The sequence below is a fragment of the Lynx rufus genome, unplaced genomic scaffold, assembly GCF_022079265.1.
Source record: "Lynx rufus isolate CCGP_SWC_20201006 ecotype Redwood Valley unplaced genomic scaffold, mLynRuf1.p SCAF_4, whole genome shotgun sequence".
Classification (NCBI taxonomy): Eukaryota; Metazoa; Chordata; class Mammalia; order Carnivora; family Felidae; genus Lynx; species Lynx rufus.
Window position 1 is genome coordinate 34,334,861 of NW_025814856.1, and position 26,019 is coordinate 34,360,879.

The 26,019-nt window shown below is 42.3% G+C and overlaps 1 protein-coding gene across 2 annotated transcripts in view; it reads right to left on the bottom strand.

Annotated features, from left to right (window-relative positions):
- Positions 1-26,019, bottom strand: part of SUCLG2 (succinate-CoA ligase GDP-forming subunit beta) — a 275,629-nt gene that overhangs the window by 221,500 nt on the left and 28,110 nt on the right. Inside the window, exons 1-2 of one of the 2 annotated variants that reach the window (XM_047094644.1) lie at positions 3,965-4,059; positions 19-160 (exon numbers count right to left, since the gene is read on the bottom strand). In XM_047094644.1, coding sequence (XP_046950600.1) covers positions 19-100 — 82 coding nt within the window. In that variant the 5' untranslated portion in view covers positions 101-160; positions 3,965-4,059. Of the gene's footprint in view, positions 1-18; positions 161-3,964; positions 4,060-26,019 lie in introns of those variants that run through there. The other variant, XM_047094643.1, reaches the window with a different exon arrangement.

Here is a 26,019-nt window from a genome sequence, read left to right on the forward strand (position 1 = left end):
TGTTGTGAATTAGCTTACTTAGTCTCTTAGCAGCCTCCAGAGCTTCTTTCGCACTGTCTGCTACAAAGAATCTTTGAACTTTCACTCCATTGTCAGACATCAGTTTCTTGCTCTGGTATTCCTGCAGGTTCAGCCATCTTCGGGGGGTTAACTGCACTGCCTAGAGAGATTGAGAGAGACAGAGGTAAGAACACTTACAAATAAGAAAAGTAACAGTCAACGTATGTAGCCAGTCTTATAGGTACCCACAAACAACAATCAGCAACACCTTTTTTTAAAAGGAAAAAAAAACCTCCTATATAAATTCTTCATGCTTGTTTTTCTAATCAAAAATGTTTAAGACAACCACACACACAAATGAATCCAGGTTTAAAGAAATGGTGAGAAGTGAATAGGGTCTATCATCTAGTTAACAAGAATGTACCGATATCAATTTCCTAATTTTGATATTGAACTAAAAAGACCTAAGATATCAACGTGAGGAGAAGAGGGGGAAGGGTATGTGGGACTGCTGCACTTTTTTTGCAGCTCCCTGAGTCTGTAAATATTTAAGAATAAATGAGACCATTTAAAAAAAAAGAATAAAAATTATTTTCTTAAGTTTATTTATTTGAGAGAGGAAGAGAGAGCATGCAAGAAGAAGCTGGAAGGGGCAGAGAGGGGGCGGGAGGAGAAAATCCAAATTAGGCACTGCACTGTCAGTGAAGAGCCCGACTCGGTGCTGGAACCCAGGAACCATGAGATCATGACACGAGCCAAAACCAGGAATTGGAGACTTAACCGCCTAAGCCACCCAGGTGGGCACCCCTTAAGAGTTACTTTTTAAAATGTTAAGAAATGCCTCCCCCACATTCCCACCCCAAATAAAGTTCATAGCATTATTTTAATAACTGTGTGCACATTGTTAATCTCTAAGGTATCTCAGAAAATTTTCTTAACACTTTGAGGTTCAATGGACCACAGACTAATCCACTTCTTTGCCATAGTTTTTAATGGACTCTAGGTACAATCATTATGTGATGAAGAAGATTACCTCTTTCACAAACCAAATTTGAATACGGTAACCTGAAACAATTATCATAAATAAACTACTTCCTAAAAACTGCAACTCGTATATTAAAGTAACTTTGCCTACGTATCATGCAGAAGTTTTTTCCAATGTGCGCTATCAATTACTTTTTAATCTGTGCTGAAAAAAAGTAATTAAGGAGCAGAATAACATGAACAAATAAATTCTCATTTTTTTCAGTAAGATCAACATCATTCCCTATTTTTAAAAGAAAAAAAAAATGAATATACCTAGTTTAAGCTCATTTCCATCCATGAGTCCTGATGCAAAAAAACAAAACAAACAAACAAAAAAACAAAAAACCACTGTCCCAGAGTAGGTAAGACTACCATTAATGCACAAACCGAAAAAGTCAATCATACAACAGGATCACAAGAGTGAAGGAAAATCACCTGTCATACTGCCTAGCGTCTTTTGTCAATGGCCTTGGTGGACGGCCAAAGCAGCATTACAAAGACCATAAACTAAGGTCTACAGGGCTTTACAACATGGAACCATTAGCTTTCAGGACCTCAAATGTGTCCTTAAAATGGCATTTTCTTCTGGAATCTCCAAGCTACAATGCACTCATGGAGCTCTTCTGGATAAGGGACATTCCAAAAGGCTCTAGAACCTTTCAACTAAGCTGAGTTTTACCCAAGGGCAGAGTATATCTTCAAATTGTTTGTATCTTTAAGAAGAATATGATGGTGCCTGGCATATGGAAGACAGTCAAGAATATCCGTACAATGGCCAAATGAATAAGTCCTGCCTTTTGTTCAATTGTTCCCAGCTACAGGTAATTTTTCATTTCCACAAAGTGACTTTCTCTAAAAATAGAAAAGCAGAAGTCCTTCAGACCTGAAACAACCTAATTTGTACACACTCATAAAAAATTCAAATTTTGACATGATCTAGTTTAAAGATATCTTTCTGTTCCACTCTTCTGAATATTGGTAATGATGTTTTCAATGCTAAAGTTGTCTGCACTTCTTTAGAAATACATAATACCAGGGGCGCCTGGGTGGCGCAGTCGGTTAAGCGTCCGACTTCAGCCAGGTCATGATCTCGCGGTCCTGGAGTTCGAGCCCCGCGTCAGGCTCTGGGCTGATGGCTCGGAGCCTGGAGCCTGTTTCCGATTCTGTGTCTCCCTCTCTCTCTGCCCCTCCCCCGTTCATGCTCTGTATCTCTCTGTCCCAAAAATAAATAAACGTTGAAAAAAAAAATTTAAAAAAAAAAAAAATAAAAAAAAAAGAAATACATAATACCAGAGTTTTAAAATAAATTGCCAGAGAAGTCATGGTCACATCATTTACTGTATGATTTATTAGCTGTATATGATTTGTTAATCTTACTTCTGAATTTTAAGTCTTGATGAAACATCAGTAATTTGAAAAACACAAAATTTCACACATGAACATACACATTGACCTAACAGTCTTATTAACACATCACATAACGTACCAAAAAAATTCAAGTTTAAGACATTTAGTGAAAGTCCCCTAATGAAAGAAAAGATTAAACATTAGATGTATACTATATTCTGGGACCACTTTTAAAAGGCAGATGGGGAAGGATCAATAGATTAAGTATATGTTGACATACCAACTTAAAGCCATTAACAGAAAAAGAAAAAAAGAAATACAATTTGTGAAGAACATTTGAGAGAGACTAAAACTGCCACAAGTATGGTGTGGTCAATTCCTTTTCATTAGAACACTCACGGTATTAATTTTAGATATGTTAATGCAATCTGCTGCAAACTAATTGCAATTGATCGAGAGACCAGCTTCATAGACATATAATACATATTGACCGTTTCTACATTGACTCAGATGAAAAAGCCTGCTTGAAGTCTGTTGCTCTTAAATTGAAAACCAACACAGTGAACACAGTTCTGAGCCACTGCAGACACCCAAGCTATCACTCCACAAAGCAATCATCTTATAGAATAATCGGCTACCTTTGTCAAACCTAAGCTCAGAAGAGCAGGGTCCCTGACTGGGTCTAAAACTGCATGAACTCAGCTGCACTGACTAAGAATTTGTGGTACGTCTAGAGAGGAAAAGGTTAAATCCACCTCTGCATTTTCAGGAGGAAGAAAAAAGGAGAAGAGAAATTTACTAAGTAAGTGGATGGTGTAAAGTATGCTAGAAATATAATCAACTGCTGAATCATAACAATAATAAGAATAGTTTCATCTTCTATTACGGAGCATTGGCCATGTGTAGGCAGTATACTAAGCACGGCGTGTTATCTTATAGTCAAGGCAATCGTGAAAAATGAAGTAGTATTATTTCTCTCCGCAGTTGTCACTGATGCAACCTTCCTTCTTCCAATACTTCCTTGCCTCAGACGAAGTTACGTACGGCCCTGTAAGATCGTTCATAAATACGTATGGTGTGTAACTCACCTGGACCAACATCTGATTGCTAACCCCTCTCCCCCTAAGTTCTCTCTGTCTTGACATGGGGAATGGGAATATTCATGCGGCAGCTAATCTATCAGCCAGGGGCCTCAAGGAAAACAGACACATTCCCAGGTCACTCACATAGAATGTGTCATGAAAAATAAACCTTTGTGGATTTTTAGCCACTGAGATTCTGGAGATTACTTGTTACTGTTACGGAACCTAGCTTATCTCTACCATCCTGACTAAAAAGCATCTTGAGGCACCTGGGTGGCTCAGTCAATTGAGTGGCCAACTTCAGCTCAGGTCATGATTTCACGATTCGTGAGCTCAAGCCCCCTATTGGGCTCACTGCTATCAGCGTGAATCCTGCTTCTGATCGTCTGTACGCCTTCCCCCGGCCCTCCCCTGCTCACACACACACACACTCTCTCTCTCTCTCTCTCTCTCTCTCTCGAAAGTTAACAAACAAAACCAACCAACCAAACAAACAAAAAACATCTTACAAAATCAGGAAACCCAGGCTGAGGGTTAAGTCACTGGCCGAAGATGACAGGCAACTGTGAAGCAACAAAACTTCTCTGATCAACAGCATCAATCTGCTGTGTAACACTGTTGGTCTCCCGTGTTTATATTCTGGTCTCGCATTCCCAGAGGCCCCTTGATGATAAAGACTGAGACCACGATCAGTGACATTGTGTCCTTGTCTTCAGAAGGCCAGAGGTCTATTAGGAACGGACACACGCATGATGCGTGTGAGGACAAATGCGTCAGGCTTTGGGAGGGAAGGAGGTGGAGATGAGAGCAGAGGCTCACCTAAGGCACTGGCAGAAGCAGTTTATTTTAGCTCGTAGGAAGACTACCTGTTAAAACCTCAGACTAATCTCTTCACGGGGAAGCCTTGAACTCCAGAACGTGAACAGTGGAGAGCAGTCTGAAGACCATGTGGCCCAGCAGGTTTCAACTGTTTCTGCCAGTTATTTACCTGTTTGCCATCAGGTCAGTCCCCAGGCTCTTTGCCAACTGGCTTCTGCCTAAATCTGAGACTGTGCTCAGAGACTGAAAAGTGAGAAGAAGACTTCAGGCTTTGTCTTCCTCTGAGTCAGGTGGCGACTCCAGCAGTGACTGCGGTTCTTCTGACGTTTCAGCCCCCGATCCCACCGCAGAAAGCCCTTGCTTCATAATTCCAGCTCACACTGTCTGCCCCACCAGGACTCCAGCACTGAAGGGCTGGCCCTGGACTCTGCTAACACCACCTCCTTCTACCCCTCAAGCTCCTACAAGATTCCTGCTGTTGCCAATCCCCGGGTGGCCTTCCCAGCCCTGCTTTGCCTTCCAAAAGTCCTAACGCCTTTGTCGGTACTTGGGTGGCCCCATTAAACCTATGAAACAACGTGGCCCTCCACAGAGCCTGAAGGTGCCGCTTCAAGGCACAGGAGTAGAAGGACAATGGCAGGGGCCCTCTTAGGAAGGGGACTTTGGGGCCCTCCTCTGCAGCGGTTTCTCAGGAAATCATGTTTCACAGACTGGGCTTCCAAAGGATGGAAGGACTAGTGGGGTCCAACCTCCTCATTTTACAATCAGGGACCTTGAGGCCTCTACAGGGGAGGTAACATGCCTAGGGATCCTGTAGGGGGACAGAAGCAGGTGGACAACTAGACTAATTCCAATGTTCTGTCCTTCTTTCATTCAGATTTTGGCAAACTGACCATATGAGGAATAGCACCACATTCTCAAAACAGCTAGGGTGGGTGGGCACCCGGGGTTAGTTCCGTCTGGGCTTGCATGCTGACCTTTCCATGGCTACCTTCCCTACCGTGTTTCTTGGCCAGAGCAAGCATTTCCAAGCTTAGGGAAAGTAGGAAATACAACTTAAAAGAAAAGCACGGCATAAAGATTTAAGGGCCTGTGGGAACAAGGGAGCAGAGGTAGACGAAAAAGAATGAAAAATGAGGGGAAAAGACAGAGAGAACCAAGAGATAAAAAGACAATGACTAAGCAGGCAAAAATTCACAAGAAAACTCAAAGCACAAAATTAGACAGCTACACAGAAAAAAATGACACGACCAAGAAATCATCCTTCGCCCCACGGTTTTAAAATTAGAGGTGCCAAGACTACTGAAATAGCAGCACAGGAGGAGAAAAATCAATAAAGGGAGTAAAGAAAATGTCATTGAGTGGGGCGCCCCCCAAAGGGAGGCTTGGTGAGCCACACCTGCCCACTGGCTCTCTGCACTCCCTCGGTCTTTCTGCAGCCTGACAATCCACGGCACTGCCTCACTCAGAAGGCAGAGGAGCAGAGTCTGGAGAGGAGCTGAAAATCCACTAGCAACCAGGGAAGTAGAAATTACAACAAAAACGAAGGTTTGGTGATGACACTGGTGAAGGTAGGCTAAAACCCGCCTCCCAGTACACGACACACCCACGCAAAGAGAACACCAGTGCAAGCACCTTCAAGACCCATGTGACGGCATTTATGAAAACTAGAACAACTACACCCTCTAAACTGGAAAGTCTCCTCCTTGGGTGCTTAATTCAGTGAAACATGAACTGGGGACATACAGTGGAATCTTCTGTGTACTGCTGTGCATAGTAAAGGGTAAAGTTGGAAGGTATCTAAATGCATACCAAACAGGAAATGGGCTGAATAAACCGCAATATATGAGCCATTCAAAATATCGGTGGCAACACAATTAGCACCCAGTATCCACGTGGTCCCCTACTTTTCAGTTCTTTTGCAGCTAGGGTGCCACAACTTTTAAGCAACCAGGCACAATTCTCCGGGACCCTTTTCCTTGGCTGCAAGGTCCTGGAGGCCCCAGGTGGAGAGGGTGGGGTCACAGGGTTGAAGCAGCCTGGATTACTGACTTATTGTACAGACCACTGCCTTGGCCTTGCAGTCACCTGACCCACAGATGCATGAATGAGAAATAAACCTTTGATGTGTTTACCACTGAGATCTTGGGAATAACTTGTAATCGCCTCATCGAACTAGTCTAGACTGGTAAGTATGAACGTCTTAACATTGATTGCTCTCCAAGGCACATTACTGAAAGAAAATAGCCAGTTTCTTTCAATATTTAAAGTAGAATAACATTTATATTTCCGACACGTGTGTCCACACACAACACCACATTCTCTATCTTTTAAGAATGGATGTAGCTATGGGGCGCCTGGGTGGCTCAGTCGGTTAAGCGTCCAACTTCAGCTCAGGTCATGATCTCACAGTCTGTGAGCTCAAGCCCCATGTCCAGCTCTGTGCTGACAGCTCAGAGCCCGGAGCCTGCTTCAGATTCTGTGTCTCTCTCCCTCTCTCTGTCCCTCCCCCACTCACACTCCGTCTCTCTCTCTCTCACAAATAAATAAGTTAAGAATGGATAAAGCTATACATACATACATGCATACGGAAAGCTCCAGATTAAGTTCACTAACTCAAAGCCAGTAAACTTGGGAGGGCAGACCAGAAAGATGGTAATCAAAGGAAGATCTACCCTAGTCTATAATTTTTAAAACATTTTTATAGAAAAACATTCATTTATTATTCGTGCAATGAAAATCAATCTCCTTAGAGACAACACTGAGGGGAAGTAATCAAACCCAGGCTTTAACCCAAAGGCATAGCCTTAAGTATCTATTAACTCGTCTGGGAAATGAGGGCTTGCACCCTTACTTTAGCTACCCAGAGTTCTCCAAATGCGGTGTGAAATCAAGGAGAGGGGGCCAAAGGCTCGCATCCTCTGTTACGCAGAACTACCAACCCTAATATAAACTCCCACTGTGAGATAGGAAGAGGCTCTTAAACCTCATTTCAAGCTTTCAACAGCAATGACGACGGCAGAATACAAACAAGGAATTAGCTGTACACTCGGAGGAAAATACATTCCCCTCTCACTACACGCACGGCAAGGCAGGCAGATGCTCAGTGGGCTGTGGCAGGCCAAGAGTCGGAGTGTGCTGGTTATATTTTAGTTTCTGTCAGTGTTATTCTGTATGCAAATCAGGACCCATAAATCCACCTTAGTCACGTTACCTAGGAAATACGAGGCTTCAAATAAACGTGTTGATGCACACGAAAAGACAGATATAACTCAGTGTGTCTCAATATGGGTATCACAAAATAAAAGACCCGCTTGCTTAAAACAGGCTCTGATGAAGAAGTCACTTCACTATCACTCTGTATAAGGGACTGAGTGGAATCCTGTTTCTAAGAGGAAAATTGTAACAGCAGCAATGATAACAATAAAAATAAAAGTACTCTTCCTTTAACCCCTAATGTGATGATGTCAACTCCTCCGCCATAAAGACAACATGCTAAAAAACAAAAAACAAAAAAAAAAACAAAAAACCAGAGCCTATAGAAAAGAAAAACTAATGTCAGACGAGGAAGAAAGCGTAAGAATATGCATACCAACACTCTGCTACATTTCATTATATGTTCAGGCTAAAGTGTGGGGCATTCATTTGGAGTCACCTTTGGAAATACACCATTCCTTTTATCTAGAACTGGCATGTTCCTGACCCTTCTCCTCTTTGCACAAAGAAATGAATTAACCAATTAATTAGTACTCTGCGGCTGAGCTCTTTGCTCTAGTAGGGGTACAGGGAGACCATGATCACTTACAAAATGGAGGAAACTAATCCATCCTCACAGGTCGCTTTGAGGATTATGTGGGTTAAAATGTGCAAATCAACTGGGATAGTGTGCAGCATATCATAAGTACTCAAAAGAATGTTCTGCTCTTATTACGAACGCAGAACTACAAAGGGGGAAAGTATAACAAGGAAATACTGAACAATCCCCAAACTAAAAACAGTAGGTGATCCCGTCAGTGATAAAGAGGTGCCCACAATGTCCTGCTCTTTGTTTTAAATGCATATGGGGAAGTATTTTTAAATTGTGATAGTGGAAGGGCACCTGGGTGGCTCAGTTGGTTAAGCACCAGACTTCTGCTCACATCATGATCTCACAGTGTGGGGGCTTGAGCCCCCGCGTCAGACTCTGAGCTGGCAGCTCAGAGCCTAGAACCTGCTTCAGATTCTGTGTCTCCCTCTCTCTCTCTGCCCCTCCCCGGCTTGCTCTCTCTCTCTCAAAAACAAATAAACATTAAAAAAAAAAATAAAAAAACAAAAAAATAAATTGTGATAGTGGAATCTCTACACTTAAATTACTCAACAGTCACAGAAAGAGAAAGGACAGCAATTTACAGTAAGAAGGACCAATTTCACATTCAGTGAGCAAATTAAAATGTGCCATGCTAAGTACATTGACTTTCTACCTCATTTGAGCCAGGGAACCCCCACCTCACAGAGAAGCAAATGTGAGGGTCAGAGAGATTAAGTAACTTATCTAAGGCTACTCAGCTGGGTGAATGAGTCGAGATTTGAATCCAAGTCTAAAAACCCCAAGAGCTTTCTATTATTCCAACGTGTTTTCTGTTTTTTTTGTTTGTTTTGGTCAGTTTCTGAATCCTATGTCAATAAAAAGGTCTTGGAAAGACCACAGACAAAAACCATACTGCCATTTGTGACTTAAATACACAGTTTCCCCTTTAAAAGGAGGGCAGCTAAAGCAGCTGACAAACTGAGAACACTAACGAAGGTTGTGCGGTACCTGAAAGAATGTGCTCACGGGATGTGCAGCTTCACCAGAGCAAAGGGCTAGAGAAGGAAAGTAAAGTTTACTGATGAAAAGGAAAACAGCTGGGCCCTTCTTTACAAGAGATCAGACTAGGGTCAGAGGAGGAGCCCCAGGCCAATTGCGTTCCTCTGGCACTGTGTCTCTGACAATACCACACACCACTCAGTCTAAGGATCCCACAGAAGGGGTGGGGGGTGGGGGTCAGCATCTGTTCAAAAAAATTAAAGAATCTGTCCTACCAGAAAAGAAATTAAAGTTCACCTTTCAGATTATCCAGAAGTTGGATCACAGCAGGTTTCTATTTTAGAATTAATTCTTCCCGGGGTACCCCAACAAAAGCTCGTATTTTTAACCAAACCAAATACTAGCTAACACGGAACAGTGCCATGAAGTTATAGAAGCTATACTATACACTTGGAGAGCATTACCTCACGTAAAACTCGCAACAACCCTACAAGGGAGAAACTGACAGAAGCCCATTTTACAGATGAACAAATGAAGGCTGAGAGTAGCCAAGTGTTGCTAAGACTAACAGCGATGGTGAGGGGCTGGGCCATACTTCAAATGCAGGTGTGCCTGACTCCACATCCACTCTTCAGTGAAACAGTAACAGGGAATTTTGCCCCCCCACCCACCCAGTCCACAAAAGTGGGTCCTAAGCAGTGACTGGGGCAGGAGGAGAAACAGGAGGCCCTGTATAGATTTCACTGCAGGAAGGTACAAAGCTGTCCTGAAAATGAGGTTGGAAAGAATGGGAAGCTCTGAATGAGAGAAAGATTTGTGTATGAGATGAGTTGCACTAAGTCAAAAGAATTAAGATTCTCAAAGATACTGCCTCCTTTTTATCCTAGGTTCAGCGGAAAAGCAGCATTTTTTTTTTCAAGGAGCAAAGAAATGTAAAACTCTTTGTAGTCAGGACAAATGCCCAAAGGAAGTTTCGTTCCCTAACTCCACTGCTCTACCAGCAGCAAAAAAGAAGGAGAGGGGGGAAAATACAACACTGATAAACATTAGCGTTATTAACACAACAGCAGAAACAAACGTATAAAAGGCACTGAAAAGACTGAAGTGCATCATTTCAAAATGCCTGCCCATCCCCTAGAGGACAGAGTGCCAGCTCGATTGTGTTGCACAGGAATATCACCTTAATTTTATACTGTGAACAGAAGTGGGCAAGGTTTATTTACATGAAGAAAGAAAACAAATTAAGCAAAGGTAAATATAGACTCGCATTTAACTCTACTAAGGAAACTGCAGAATCTGTACTTTGTTCATTCATTTCACAGTCTTCTACTGGGCATTTATAACGTGGCGGCCACTGTGGCTGGCATCTGAGATCCGCTGGTCCACAGCACACACAAGTTCTCTGTTGCCACAGAGCTCGTGTCCTAGGAAGGGATGCAGGGAAGACGGACATGAACACATAAATGGAGAATGTAACTACAGAATGGGACGTGCTAACATATACATGATGAATTATGGATACAAAGAGCACACTGTGCGGTAACCTCTGAAGAAATGACATTCGTCCAAAGACCAGAAGACAGAAAGGAAACAAGCATGTAAAGAAGCTGAGGACAAACCTAGCAGGCATGGTCCAAGGCCCTGAGGCAGGATAAGGTTAGTTAGTGACAGAAGCTAGGGGGACTAAGTCAGAGATGAGAGTGGAAAGGGGAGCAGGGACCAGACCACGCAGGTGCTTGGAGGCTGTGGTCCAGAGTTTAGTTTAGATTTTATTTACTTAGTGTTTTAAGCGGGGAAGTGAGATCAAGGTCACATTTTGGAAAAGTCATTGTTTTCTGTTTAGAGAAGGAAACCACTTATGAAAGCTGCATTAAACCAGACCAGACTCAGCAACATTTTCTATAAACATCCAAATAGTAAATAGTAAATAGCCAAATAGTAAATCTGGCTCTGAGGCCAGACACTCTCTGTGGCAACTCCACTTTTGTCAAAGCAGGCATAGATAATATATATAAAAGAATGGGCATGGCTATGTTCCAGAAAAGCTTTATTTGCAAGAACAGTTTTAGCAGAGAGGCCGCAGTTTGCAGACTCTCAACTAAATAACAGAGAAGAGCAGTGAAGGTAGAAACAGAGAGGAATGAAGGGATTCCAGATAAGTCTGGTGATGAAATAAAGCTTACTATGAATTAGATGCAGGCTTTAAGGTGAAAGGGAAGCTAGTATTAGACACACACACAGACACACACACACACACACATACACACGACATACTTAGTTCATGTGAATCTAGTGAATTTTATGTACCTGCTATCTATAAAAGAAGCATTTCTTTAGAAGCATTTCTATAAAAGAATCTTAACTTTGGATTTTTTGCCCAAACTGGTCTTCGTATCACACTTAATTATTGAGAGTCCCATCCACCATTCCACCACATCAGAGCTTCTGGTTCTTTGATCGTATAACCATCTTCCATTATTTAATATTAATCCCAGTGTGTGACACGCAAACCACCCTGCTACAGCCCCATTCTGCTATGCTGGCCATCTGCAACTTCTTACCAAGGAGAAAACAAGGCCTCCCTTGATTAAAGAGACACCACGTAGGAATAACAAAAAAAAAAGGAAAGAAAAAAAACCAACAAAGAAAAACCTAAGAATGAGGAAGCTGTGATCTATTCGATGAACATTATAAAACAATTCAAATAAATAAGGCAGTTCTTGAAATGTATCAGCGCAGATGTACTTCCAAAGTAAAACACGGAAAAAAAAAAGTGACAGATAAGAGGGACACATAAGACTACGCATATTTAAAACAGGAAAAAAATTAAGCCATCTTATAGAGACAAATGAAGGGGTTCAGAGTATGACACCCTAAAATATGCCATAAGCATTATTTTGAGCTGAAGATAACAAGAAAAATTCTGTTCCCCTTTTCCCTCCATCAAAGAGGGCAGGATGAATCTTAATCATGGGACATAAATCTACACTCTTAGTCCAGAGACAGCAGCATGAGGGTCACCATAACAAACGTCAGTAATCCTTATCTTCTACTGGTGTCCCCAGAAACTTTCCTCCCCATAGTTTGCTGCCCCTAGAAGCTCCAAGTCCTTTTCCTTTGTCTTGGTACTTCTCTGCAAATTTACTCTTCTTTTGTTAAGATGCAACATAAGCCCAAGTTCTGACCACCGCTTTGAGTCACATATGAGTATTCTCAGGGCTGTGTGCACCTGTTGATAAACTTATTTTTCTCTAGTGAATCTGTCCTTTGGCAGACTAACTTGCAGGACCTCAGCCAAGGAACTTAACAAGGGTAAAGGAAAAAAGTGTTCTCCTCACCTCCATACATAAATTGCCATACCAAAAGTCTAGAAGGTGTCTGGGGCACCTGGGCAGCTCAGTCGGTTAAGCATCCGACTTCGGCTCAGGTCACGATCTCATGGTTCGTGAGTTCAAGCCCTGCATTGGGCTCTGTGCTGACAGCTCAGAGTCTGGAGCCTCCTTCAGATTCTGTGTCTCCCTCTCTCTCTGCCCCTGCCCTGCTCACATTCTGTCTCTGTCTCTCAAGAAGTGAAAAAAACATTAAAAAATATTATTTTTAAAAATGTTTAAAAATAAAAAATCCCTGCTCATGGATTGGAAAAATAAATATTGTCAAAATGTCAATACTACCCAAAGCTATCTACACATTCAATGCAATCCCAATCAAAATTGCACCAGCATTCTTCTCGAAACTAGAACAAGCAATCCTAAAATTCATATGGAACCACAAAAGGCCCCGAATAGCCAAAGGAATTTTGAAGAAGAAGACCAAAGCAGGAGGCATCACAATCCCAGACTTCAGCCTCTACTACAAAGCTGTCATCATCAAGACAGCATGGTATTGGCACAAAAACAGACACACAGACCAATGGAATAGAATAGAAACCCCAGAACTAGACCCACAAACATATGGCCAACTCATCTTTGACAAAGCAGGAAAGAACATCCAATGGAAAAAAGACAGCCTCTTTAACAAATGGTGCTGGGAGAACTGGACAGCAACATGCAGAAGGTTGAAACTAGACCACTTTCTCACACCATTTACAAAAATAAACTCAAAATGGATAAAGGACCTAAATGTGAGACAGGAAACCATCAGAACCTTAGAGGAGAAAGCAGGAAAAGACCTCTCTGACCTCAGCCGTAGCAATCTCTTACTCGACACATCCCCAAAGGCAAGGGAATTAAAAGCAAAAGTGAATTACTGGGACCTTATGAAGATAAAAAGCTTCTGCACAGCAAAGGAAACAACCAACAAAACTAAAAGACAACCAACGGAATGGGAAAAGATATTTGCAAATGACATATCGGACAAAGGGCTAGTATCTAAAATCTATAAAGAGCTCACCAAACTCCACACCCGAAAAACAAATAACCCAGTGAAGAAATGGGCAGAAAACATGAATAGACACTTCTCTAAAGAAGACATCCAGATGGCCAACAGGCACATGAAAAGATGTTCAGCGTCGCTCCTTATCAGGGAAATACAAATCAAAACCACACTCAGGTATCACCTCACGCCAGTCAGAGTGGCCAAAATGAACAAATCAGGAGACTATAGATGCTGGAGAGGATGTGGAGAAACGGGAACCCTCTTGCACTGTTGGTGGGAATGCAAATTGGTGCAGCCGCTCTGGAAAACAGTGTGGAGGTTCCTCAGAAAATTAAAAATAGACCTACCCTATGACCCAGCAATAGCACTGCTAGGAATCTACCCAAGGGATACAGGAGTACTGATGCATAGGGGCACTTGTACCCCAATGTTCATAGCAGCACTCTCAACAATAGCCAAATTATGGAAAGAGCCTAAATGTCCATCAACTGATGAATGGATAAAGAAATTGTGGTTTATATACACAATGGAATACTACGTGGCAATGAGAAAAAATGAAATATGGCCTTTTGTAGCAACGTGGATGGAACTGGAGAGTGTGATGCTAAGTGAAATAAGCCATACAGAGAAAGACAGATACCATATGGTTTCACTCTTATGTGGATCCTGAGAAACTCAACAGGAACCCATGGGGGAGGGGAAGGGAGAAAAAAAAAAAGACGTTAGAGTGGGAGAGAGCCAAAGCATAAGAGACTGTTAAAAACTGAGAACAAACTGAGGGTTGATGGGGGGTGGGAGGGAGGGGCGGGTGGGTGATGGGTATTGAGGAGGGCACCTTTTGGGATGAGCACTGGGTGTTGTATGGAAACCAATTTGTCAATAAACTTCATAAAAAAAAAAAAAAATAAATAAATAAAAATGTTTAAAAATAAAAAATAAATTAAAAAAAAGTCTGGAAGGTGTCATGTCAAGTTTAGGATAGTGACTCTGTTAGAGAGAAGGAGAGAATGCCACAAGTTTGGGGAAGGGGCACCAAGAGACTTCAAGTTTATCAGTTATGCTTTATGTCTTTTATTTATAAATGATCTGAGAAAATGTGAGAAAATAGCAATATTTAAAATTGTTCATACTGGACACACAGATGACTGTGACATAAATCTCAATATCCTGCATTTTTTTTCTAAATAAAAATGATTACATACTTAGTGTAATAAAGTTAATAACCACACAATTCCATGACAATGAAGTTATTAATCAATAAAATGAAAGAAAGTAGGCTATAAAACATAATTGTAATCAGAAAAAAATAAAAAATAAGTTCTGGAAGAAACCTGAGATCATGCTGAGCCAACGGCCCATGCTATAGAGGAGGGGCTGAGGCCTGGAGGCATTACTACGCCTGCCCCCAAGCGGGCACTGCCTCAACAAGCCAGTGCAAAGCGTCCAGCCACGTGCCCTGGCACTGCCCTCGCAGCACACCAACACTACACCTCTGAGGAACAGGCAAGCTCAGGGAAGGAGGGCAAGACACCGGTTTTCATCTCTGGACTCTCGAAGGTTTATGCCAAGTGCCTTGGTCTCATGTCAGCTTTATGTTCATAAAAATCAGGATTTTGCTCACTTATGACTTAAGTGAATAACTCGGAAGTTCTTTACCGAACATTAGGTCACTGCTTCATCTCATAAAAATGGGTGTGTATGTGTGTGTGATTTCTTTAACTCACTCAAGTGAGTCTTGCTACCTCTGGCAGCAAAAAGGGGTTTTAAAGATTCTAAGAATAGTCTCAAGTAAAGTGCTAACTTCAAATCAAATTCAAAAGAGTACAATAATGGTATAGCCATGTGCTCAACCTTGATCAATCTGAGGCCATTAATTGCTCAGCCAACCCCAGCCAACCTTTTTACACATGCCATCAGAGCAAACTATTACTCTCACAAGTTAAGAGAGTCAGAAGGGAAAAACACTACATATTTTTTTCAACCACATTAAACAAAAAGATCATCAGGACGAAAAGACCCTACGGGGTGTTTTTCAAGTTCTCCACTCAGAATGAGCTTGTGATACGGAGCAAGTAAAGAGATATTATTAAGACACAACACCCCACCCTCCAGGGGTGCTGGGAGGAAACATACACGCAAGGTTTGTGAAGGGGCTTTGTCATATGTGCGTTCAACAGAGCCATGACAATGGGTCAAATGTGGTCAAAGTCAGTGCATCTGATACAGCTCCGTCATAAACCCCTGTCCCCTTCCTTCCTCCACCCTCTTCCGTTCCCAATTTTAGCCCTTCTTAAACTAGTCCCAAAAGTCCTGTCCAATAAATTCAGGGAAAGCATGCAAGGGGCAGACTTCATTTTAATCAACCCACTCATGTTCTTTCTAACAGTCTAACAGTGTTTAGTAGTTCAGGATACATTGAGTTTGATGGGATTTACCTGATAGAAAGAGACTTCTCATTACTTCTTTGTAGCGCCAGTTTTGAGCGACCAAGCTAACTCACTCTCCTAGGTTTGCCTGTCGCCCTGGCATGCTGAAGAAATGACCAAGAGTAGTAAATGATCGACCTTTGCTGGAGAAATTCCTGAGACTGTCTCTTTGACATTTTGAAGGTTTGTTGTACAGAATGATAATTGGTGTCTGCAAGGTTCTAAGTCCACTGTTTGTGTTTAGAAACTGATTTCATTCTTGGAGCGCCTGGGTGGCTCAGTTGGTCGAGCATCCGACTTCGGCTCAGGTCATGATCTCACGGTCCGTGAGTTCGAGCCCCGCGTCGGGCTCTGTGCTGACAGCTCGAAGCCTGGAGCCTGCTCCAGATTCTGTGTCTCCCTCTCTCTCTGCCCCTCCCCCGTTCATGCTCTGTCTCTGTCTCAAAAATAAATAAACATTAAAAAAAAATTTTTTTTAAACTGATTTCATTCTTGTTGATGAGTAAAATACTGCTACTATGGAAAACTAGACCTTAGAATTTTCTATTAAGAGAGGTGACAACAAGATAGGGATTATCCCTTTTTTCACATTTGCATTGTTAGAATCCTCATTTACAGAAAAAATTAAATCCACTGCCCTTCCCAATACTCTACATGTCATGTCCTAGTTATGAACAAAAAGTGCATGCCAAATCTTTCAGTTCACATTAGTTATCTTTTCTCTGGCAATAATTTGAGTTTCTTTACCCAGAGTTGGGGGGGGGAGGGGGAGAATCACAAAACCTTACCTATACCTGTGCAAATAAACCACAGAAGTTAAATTCAAGGCAAGCTTTGAGGGAACTTGATAACATGAAAATGAAACTTCAAAATAATCCCCGAAAAGAGAATTTATACAGTAGTGTAGCATACACGACATTCATTTTACTTCAGAAAACTTTTGAAAGAATACGGTCATTCATTTGAAAAGTCTACTATAATGATGGGAAAATCCAAAAGCCCACATAGAAAAGAGGACCCTTGCAAAACATTTAATCTGACACTTAATACCCAAGCAGCAAAGAAAATAATATTCTAACCATAGCATATCTTCTTAAAATTGGGAGATTCAATAAAATCAAAGAAATCTCAAGTATGTTTAATCCCCATGATTTTTCTTTTAAAATCTTATACAGTGAAATGCTGTACGATATTACCACAATTTAACAAACGGTCCAAACTGGAAGTTAACAGAGAAAATGAGACATAAAAGAGCAAAATATGACATTTGCTCAGCAATGTCCTGATGACGGGTTCAGGAGCTGATGGTGAAAAACGGGCCTAACAGGGTGAGACGGAGACTCGGTAAGCCACCTTTCCCTGGGCACTTAGGGCACATAACTTTAACCTGTTTACTTAGGCTAAGTAAGAATATCAACCACAACAACCTTAAAAGGTTGTTGGAAAGTAAACTAAAAGATTTTTGTGAAATCCTTTTTCAATGGGGTCTGGGATCCAGAAGCAACTTCAGAGCCAAGAAATTCTACCACAATGGAAACACAGTGTTCCATTACTTTCCCTCTGGCCAGATCCAGCCAGCATCCAAACGGCAACTTAAGGATAAGTAGCCTAAATATCTCTTCTCTTGAGGACTTCCTTGTTTGTATGAGAGGGCACGGTCATCTAAAAACTGATCTCTCAAGATCCTGCTATCTTTGAGGCACCAGACCTTCCCAAGATAAAGGAAACACGCCAAGGAAGTGCTGCCACACTGATGGCTAGAAAAGTAACCTAAGACCTTGTGACCAAACCCCAAAAGCAATCCACTGGAGAGAAAGAATCCCCTACTCTACAGGGCCAGATGTTGCGCTAAGCAAAGGCAGGAACAGATACAGAAAGGAAGAATACGAGATTGGAACAATATGCCTAAACAAAATATTCATAGCAGCACTGGGGAAAATAATAAAGAAGGCAGTGGGCGCCTGGCAAACAAGAAATTGAGAGGAATCCCTGAAGAATGGCAGGTCAATAAGAAATAGATTGAAGTAAAATCCCACAGCTGACAGAGTGCAGGACGAGACTGTACCAAAAGTGGGAATAGCTCTGGTTATATTTTAAAGTCGAAAGCTCTCAGGGACACAGGGAACAGAGGAGGTGCCAAGGCAACCATTAGGAAGACACTGTGCTAGGATATGCTCCCAGACAAAATCAGTAATGGTGGGGCATCTCCGACACACGAAGAAAAGCCCAGTTCCTGGCACCTATGGCGTGGCCACACCCTCTGTACCTCCCCCCCCCCCCCCCCCCCCCCCGTTACTGATGTCAGGATACAGTAAGCACATTATCAAGAATAATTAAACAATGGAGGCCCACTAGCATCAGCAAAGAGAAACAAACAGAAGAACAAACAGCTGAGGAAAAAAGATCATGGAGCATACAGCACAAAACCCCCTGAAGACGTACCAGAAATCAGAGAGATGGGAGAGGACATTATACCCACCAAAACATTAACTAGAAATCTTGAAAATTTAAAACTGATCACTCAAAGAAAGTGGGGGAGGGGGGAGGGCAAGGTTGAAAGTAGAGGGGATAAAATCAGAAAACAAGGTAGTGAGCTAGAAATTGAAGAAGGAAGGCTCATGGTCAAATATTTGGGAAATATGTCATTTTGCTTTCCTTACTTAGAAATTCTCAATACACGTCTTATTAAAGGTTCTGAGAAGTCCAACCATTAAAAAAAATCAATAACTGTATTTTATATGGTCTTCCCACACTTGGGCCATATTAGTGATGTGCCAGTTATTGAGCTATTTTTTTATCAGCTCCAAAACCTCCCTTCTAGGCGGCTCACCACTTGGCGGGCTGAAACTCTCCAAATGGCCTTCTCCTTTGCCAGCTGGCTTCCCACTACGTCCCGCCAAAATGCGGCACCGCTGGGAGACTAACAGGCTGAAGGACAGAGAAAGTGTGTATCTGCTCCTCTCGGGTGCCTGATGTCCTACCATCAGAGCCCCAGCCCCAGCTCTTCACCCTAGCTGTAGCAACTGCCTCCAAGAGCAGTTAGGTGCAGCTTATGGGTTCCGCCAGCAACCCCACACCAGCCTCAGAGCGGGGGGGGGGGGGGGGGGGGGGGGGGGGGGGGGGGAACCAGCCAGGCAGTGCCTCTTCCTTAATGCTCTGGGTCCCTGCTCTGCAGGAGGGCTCCCTCCATGTCTCCAAGCTCTTCCAGAGCCCCGGTCGCTTCTTTTTATTCCAGGCATGGTAGCTGCTTCCTGCAGTTACAATCTCTGCTGGAGTCCGAGTTCTTTTTGCCCTTCCAATACTTCCTTAATCAGTTCTTGAGGTTAAATGATCCCTGTTAAAATAACCAGGGTCATTTCTGACTGGACCCCAAATTATAAAAGTGGGAGTCGAAAGGAAAGTCTGAATACAGAGCAATGTAGTCAGTGCTTCTCCCTGTTTCACACTTTCTTACCTGTAACTAATATTCTATACTTGCACAGCTAAGACACCACCTCCACTGAGCAAACTCTTGTCTTGTTCAGGATGAACGCCCAGCACCTACAGCACTGGAAGATATACAGTCGGTACTCAATTCAGTTTTCTATTGAATGGATGTATGTATGAACGTACAAGACGGATGAAGGTGGACCTGCGCTCAAATCCTCTCAGCGTGTCTATGGCTGTCAAGCCAAATCCAGCTTTGGAAGGAGTATTTTGGTAAGCTGTTTGGAGTGAGTGGATGAGACACCCAGAAAGGCATATTTAAGTAGTTAGAGAGGGTCACTAAATTCCTATCTAAGAGAAGGGGTATAGCTGACTACAGGGCTTTTTGATGTGTGGAAATGCAAGTCTGGGGACACAGTTAACTGACACAGGGGAAGCTTCTCGGTGTGAGGGGAGAAGGCTGAAAGAAAAAGAGAAAAGGAGGGACAAGCGACACACCTGACAAAAAAGTCTCAGGTAGGCTGTCATTTGCCAAGGTTTGCCAAGCCTTAACATTTCCCCTCAGCAAAATCTGGCTCACTGATGCTTTGGTGTAAGAACGTTCTTTGTGCCAAATGTAAAGAGATACTGAGCCCTACGGTGAATGAAGAGTTGGCATGAAAGGACATTATCGTGGCGTTTCCTAGCACCAAAATACATGCGGTTCTCCCATACCAGTTCTCCAATTCTCGTAACACCAACTACATGTCCCACAATTCAACTCTGTCACTAACTCCCAGAGTTAGCGCAGACCCCACAGGCTATAGCCCCACAAGATGACTCCCAGTTCTGACACCAGCTGCAAATGGGGTTCCCAGGGACCCACAGTTCTGCCCAGCCAGCTAGAAATGCAAGGGTGTGGCACAGAGCTCCTCTGCCTTCTCGGGATATACCACCCTCCCAGGCAGCAGTTAGATTTGTGGAACAATCTGGAAGCTCCCCTAAGCTATTGTTTCAGAGTTTACCTCAAGGTTTCATTACACAGGAATGGCTGACTAAATGACTGTCCACTGTGGACTGAACTCTACCATCTCCAGGCCCCCTCCCCTACTCATAGGTAGGATGAGGGAGGGGACTGAAAGTTCCAACAGAGGAAGATCCCCCAGCCAATCCCCAGAAGCTAAGGGCCACCAGGAGTCACCTCATTAGCATAAACTCAGGTTTGCCTGAAGGGGCTTGTTACTGATAACAAAAGACACTCCTACCACTCAGGAAATTCCAAAGGCTTTAGGAGTTTGGTGCCAAAGACAAAAAATGCATTTTTTTCTATTATGCCATGCATCACGTGATAGAAAAGCCCACTTGATGGGGATTATTGCAGTCTCTTATCCTGCTCTCAGCTCCCTTCTCATCCTACAACTCTAAAGACACAAAAGAAAAGTGTGATACAGCCATGAAATGTGTATTATGCTTGTTAAAAAAGCATTCAGAGTATTGTAAGTGTATAAGGCACCCAGCTCTACTTACTATAAAGAAGTGAAACCAATTTTATGAAGCACACATGAAAAATCACTACCCATTCTACATATTTGAAAAGAAATATTCATACAAATTCTAATTGCACTGTATTGTTTGTATTATTTGTAAGAAACATGAAAGCCTTAGTTACAAATGCAATAAAAACAGAACTAGAGAAAAGCATGTTGTCAAAAACAAAACCACGGGTCCCAAATGGCATTACTTGGGCTAGGCCAAGTCCCGAAACCAGGGCTTAATACCTAATCTAATTACAGTTTCAACCCACCCCAGAATAAGTCTTAATCTGTCAATGAGGCATTTTCTGAGAAGCATCAGTTACCAGTTATGTAATCTACCACAAGGATCTTGTCCATCCGCCAAAGAGGAGGTATTTTGCATAAAAAGAACTCCTATCTTTCCCCACTAAGGGAAGTCCTGATCTTGCCTGAAACAAGATTTTTTTCTTTTGCTTATATCTTTCTTGCCCCACCCTCCCATTGAAACCTTGCACTTTGGAGGTCTCTTCAGATCACCCCTCTATTTGCTAGATGAGATGCTGTCCAATTCAGGAATCCTTTACTGAAGCCAATTAGATCTGCAAATGTACCTGGCCACCTTTAACGTCCCCGAAGAATGATCTTGGCCTCAAAATCCTCATCACACAGCGCTCCACTGGATACCATCAATAAGAACTGAGATACCAGGTAAAACCTACTTGCCTGGTGTCTCTATCAACTCCTGAGGTTTTAACAAACCACCACAGATTGGACAGCTTAGACAAGAAACATTTATTTCTCACAGTTCTGGAGGCTGGGAAGTCTGAGATCAGGCTGCCAGCATGGCCGGTTTCTGGCAAGAACTCTCTTCCCAGCTTGTAGATAACAGCCATCCTGCTGAGAAAGGAATCATCTCTCTTCTTATAAGGGCACTAATCCCATTCATGAGGGCTTTAGCCTCATGACTTAATTTCCTCCCAAAGGCCCCACCTCCAAACACCACCACATTGCAGATGAGGCTTCAGTGTAAGAATCTGGGGGGAACACAAACACTCAGTCCACAGCACCTAGAACACTAAGTCTTAATCAACCGTTCTGAAAACACAATACAAAGGCTTTAGTATTCCATCTCCCCATTTGTGCATTGTCTGTAGCTGCTTTGGCACTACAACTACAGCGGAGTCACAACAGAGACCATATGGCTGCAAAACCTAAAATATACACTATCTGGTCTCTTAAGAAAAAGCTTGCTGACCCCTGTCCTATATTTGAGAGATGGGGGAAAAACTCCTTGGAGTTCAGAGGACGAACCTGCATCCTTCTGCCTTCCTACATCAGCACCAAGAGTCCCACAGGAGAGATATCTACCACAGTAGCTAAGTGAACGCATCCAAGCGGCTTCCCAGCGTAGATATATTAAGACATTGCTTTAAGTAAAAACCACCTATGGATTTTGATGAGCTTCTCTGACTGTCATCAGAAACAGCCTGCCAGCCCGAATGTCCTTTCTCATCAATCCAGATCATGGGAGAAGGCGATGATAGTCTTGGTCTACCTCAAGAGGCACAGGGCAAAAGGGAAGGGAGGGGGAGATTCTGCTCATGTTATTTTATTTCCCAAATGAGAGTATGCAAAACAGCCAGAGGATTACATCACAATGTGATTCCACGACACGAAATAAAGATGGGAAATTCCATCCAGGGACTATCAAATCCAAGCCTTCAGCATGTGCTCGGCAGATTGCCACACACACTTGGCTCACTTGAGAAGAGTTCCCTAAGTTACAAAAGGGAAAGCAGCATACGAAGCTCCAGACTGTTACTTTCATTTTTCTTGCCATTCCGTGGCAATTCCAGAAGTGCTCCTTCTCCTCACAGTAATATCATTTTTATTATCAGAATGTCTCAGGAGTAGACACTAGTTTTCACAAATCCTCATCTATTTCAAGGACTGAAAGGCTGTGTCCCATTTACTGATGGAGAAAAAAGACTACATACGAGTGGACTTCCCTAGCCCCATCCCATCACGGAACAGCAACAGGTCCAGGAGCAGCAGCACCAGTCTGTATGGGAATATAAAACTTGCCTAACTCAGCTTCCCAGATTAAGGACTTTAAAAAGTCTAGTAACAGTCATAGGTGTGACTTATAAAATACACTATACACACACAACACTCCACCCAAAACTGGCAAGAGTGTTTTCTGGTGAGGAAGGGCATGAGGGTGGGAGAGATTTCATTTTTATTATAATACCCTACGTACCTTTTAGAATTCTGTACCGAGGGCATAAATTACCTTTTCAAATAAACAGTTTTCTCTGAAAAATCTTTCCTGATTCCCTAAATCAGGAGTCAGCAAATTAATCAATGGGACTTATCTGCCCACCTGCCTGTTTCTGTAAGGAAGGTTTTACTGAAACACAGGCACATCTATTCATTTACATATTGTCCGGGGCTGCTTTCACAATGCAGGGACGGAGTGGTTACAACAAAGAATGTAAGGCCTGGAAATCTAAAATATTTACTATATGGCACTTAACAGAAAGTTTGCCGACTCCCACAAAACCCATATTAGCACTCCCCTCCCAAGCTAAGCTTTCTCACTCCAGTCCGTCATATCCCCTCATAGCATCTCTCAAAGTGCAATTATGTAATCTGTCAATGTCTAGCACATCCCATGAGACTATGCATTCACAAATGCATCCCCTTGCCCGTACAATCCCGGCATGTAAGACGTGCTTCCTAAGTATTTGCTAAATGTTAATTAATTAGATATAAGAACCACTGATAAAATGACCCTCAATCTAAAACTGAGGCCCTTGACTTGCCTTCATGGCAGACAAATAACAGTGGTTCTCATGACAGTAAAATACATTAGACAAGGCCAGGCACTTCGCCAGGCTAACAGTCCAGTAGGTATGTTTCTAGAATTATACAGCTATCAGCCCATCTGCCCATCATTTATTTCTAAGACTCCAAAGCCGAGAAGCTTCTCTCTGCATTCTGCCACATATTATCTACAAACGGCCAAACAAGTTTAAAAACAAGCTAGCTCTACGGAGACGTACCTCAGAGTATATATACTAAGCACTTACTGTATGTCAGGCAGCATACTGTAAGGTGGTTACACTCATGGACTGTGGAGACAGAGACCTGCTTCTGAGCCCTGGCCCCACTATGATAATGACCTTGATCATTAATAAGAGGTGACCAGGGAAGGCAGCTCCATCCCAGTGCATTCACTTGGAAACAGCAAGGTAGGAAAAGAATTATCCCTGATTATAGACGGCAACCTTGAGACAGAGACATTCTTCCGAGATCTCAAGGATTCACACCAGACGTGTGGACCTTGTGGCCTTAATCACTATAAGATCAGGTTATCATATGTCATCAGTGAGATGCACCCTCTGAAGCATGTATCACAGGAACTAACACAAAACACATACTCACTAAATGCTTTCATCATAACTATCACATCACCATAATCATCTAGACAGTCAAGCAAAGAACCCAATTGGTTTTTCTCAGATTTAACAAATGTGTACAAAAATGTTTCAGAGTCCTTCATATTGAAATACAAATCTGTGCTTTATGATTTTTGTCTTTCTACTGCCCTCCTCACTAGAACCCACAAGTGTAGAAGGATGGATGGACAAGGACTGCCTTTTTTAATTAATGTTGCTTAAGCCAGAAACCAAAAGCAAGAACAAACTAATAATGAAGAGTAAGATGTTTTTAAGGTTATTCGAAAGAACATGATGATGTTTTCTATTTCACAGGTAATGTTGTTAGCTGATTCAAGTAAAACTTCTCTAATTCTATCCCAGATGAAGTACTTACGAGCAAAATGTATCTATTAAATATTTATTATATCAATATTCAAAAACATTATAATACAATGCAATCAGTTTCAGTAGTAAAGTCATTTACACAGAGGTCAAACCTTTAAAACACAGAAAAAGCAAATGAGTTTTGCACCTTTTCAAAAAAAAAGGTTCTAAGTCAAAACCCTAATGGTTAACACACTCTGATTCCTTCGTTCTGTTACTTTTCTCATGTCTTATATCCTATAAAATAATGTTAAGTCCCCAAGACTTTGTGAAATTAAACAAATATCCCATAATAAAATGCCAAGAAAATAGCTACTTTTGGTAAATAACAATGAAAGAACAGCGCCTCCTATCAATGTCAATAAGTGTTCTGGGCAAAGTACGGCTTAAACTTCATTAGGCAAATAAGGAAAAATAATATTTGAATGGAGAGTTATTCAATGCACTGCGTGGGCAGACCAGGAAGGGCTCACAGAAGAAATGCTGCAGCAACGTGGGCCTCATTCAGTGCAGTTCCCTTCCTTTAAGGACAGACTCCTCTCCAGTTTTTACCTAGTTCTGGTTACTCTCCAACACTTTCAAGTATTTTCGAAATGTTGTCATATTTTGCGCATTTTGTCCAGAGGTTATCATTGTGCTCTGTGTTATGTATTAATACAATTTAAGTTACTCCACTGATGGGATAAAGTGTCCATTCTATAACATGGTGTTCAGGAGAGGACAAATACCCACAGGCGGTCTGAAGAAAAGGGAACAGAGCAGAAAGATCACATCGCCCTCCTGGACAGCCTCAATATATGTTACCTAAGCCTAATACTGTAACAGCTTCCTTTTGTACCCACAGAGACCCTATGTCATCTAACCAGTACACTGCGGTGCTCAGTATATCATTAAAAGTTCTTCGTTGCAACAATAGGAAGTGATTTTTCTTTCCTCTGCCCATTCTTTTTTTTTTTTTTTTTAATTTTTTTTTTTTCAACGTTTATTTATTTTTGGGACAGAGAGAGACAGAGCATGAACGGGGGAGGGGCAGAGAGAGAGGGAGACACAGAATCGGAAACAGGCTCCAGGCTCTGAGCCGTCAGCCCAGAGCCTGACGCGGGGCTCGAACTCACGGACCGCGAGATCGTGACCTGGCTGAAGTCGGACGCTTAACCGACTGCGCCACCCAGGCGCCCCTCCTCTGCCCATTCTTGACAAGGACAGGACCACCACCATCGTCAAGGTTCTGGTCAAGAGCCTGTAGGCCTCTGAGCAGACGTAAGAATTCCAGTCCGAACAAAGTAAACTATTAGTTATCAGCGAAGTTTATTTTTGCCTTTCATTCTAATTGACTAAACTCAATAACTTGCTCCTCAACATGAATAAAAATTTCAGTGGCATTTTAGCCACAAGAGTCAATAAACAATTGCC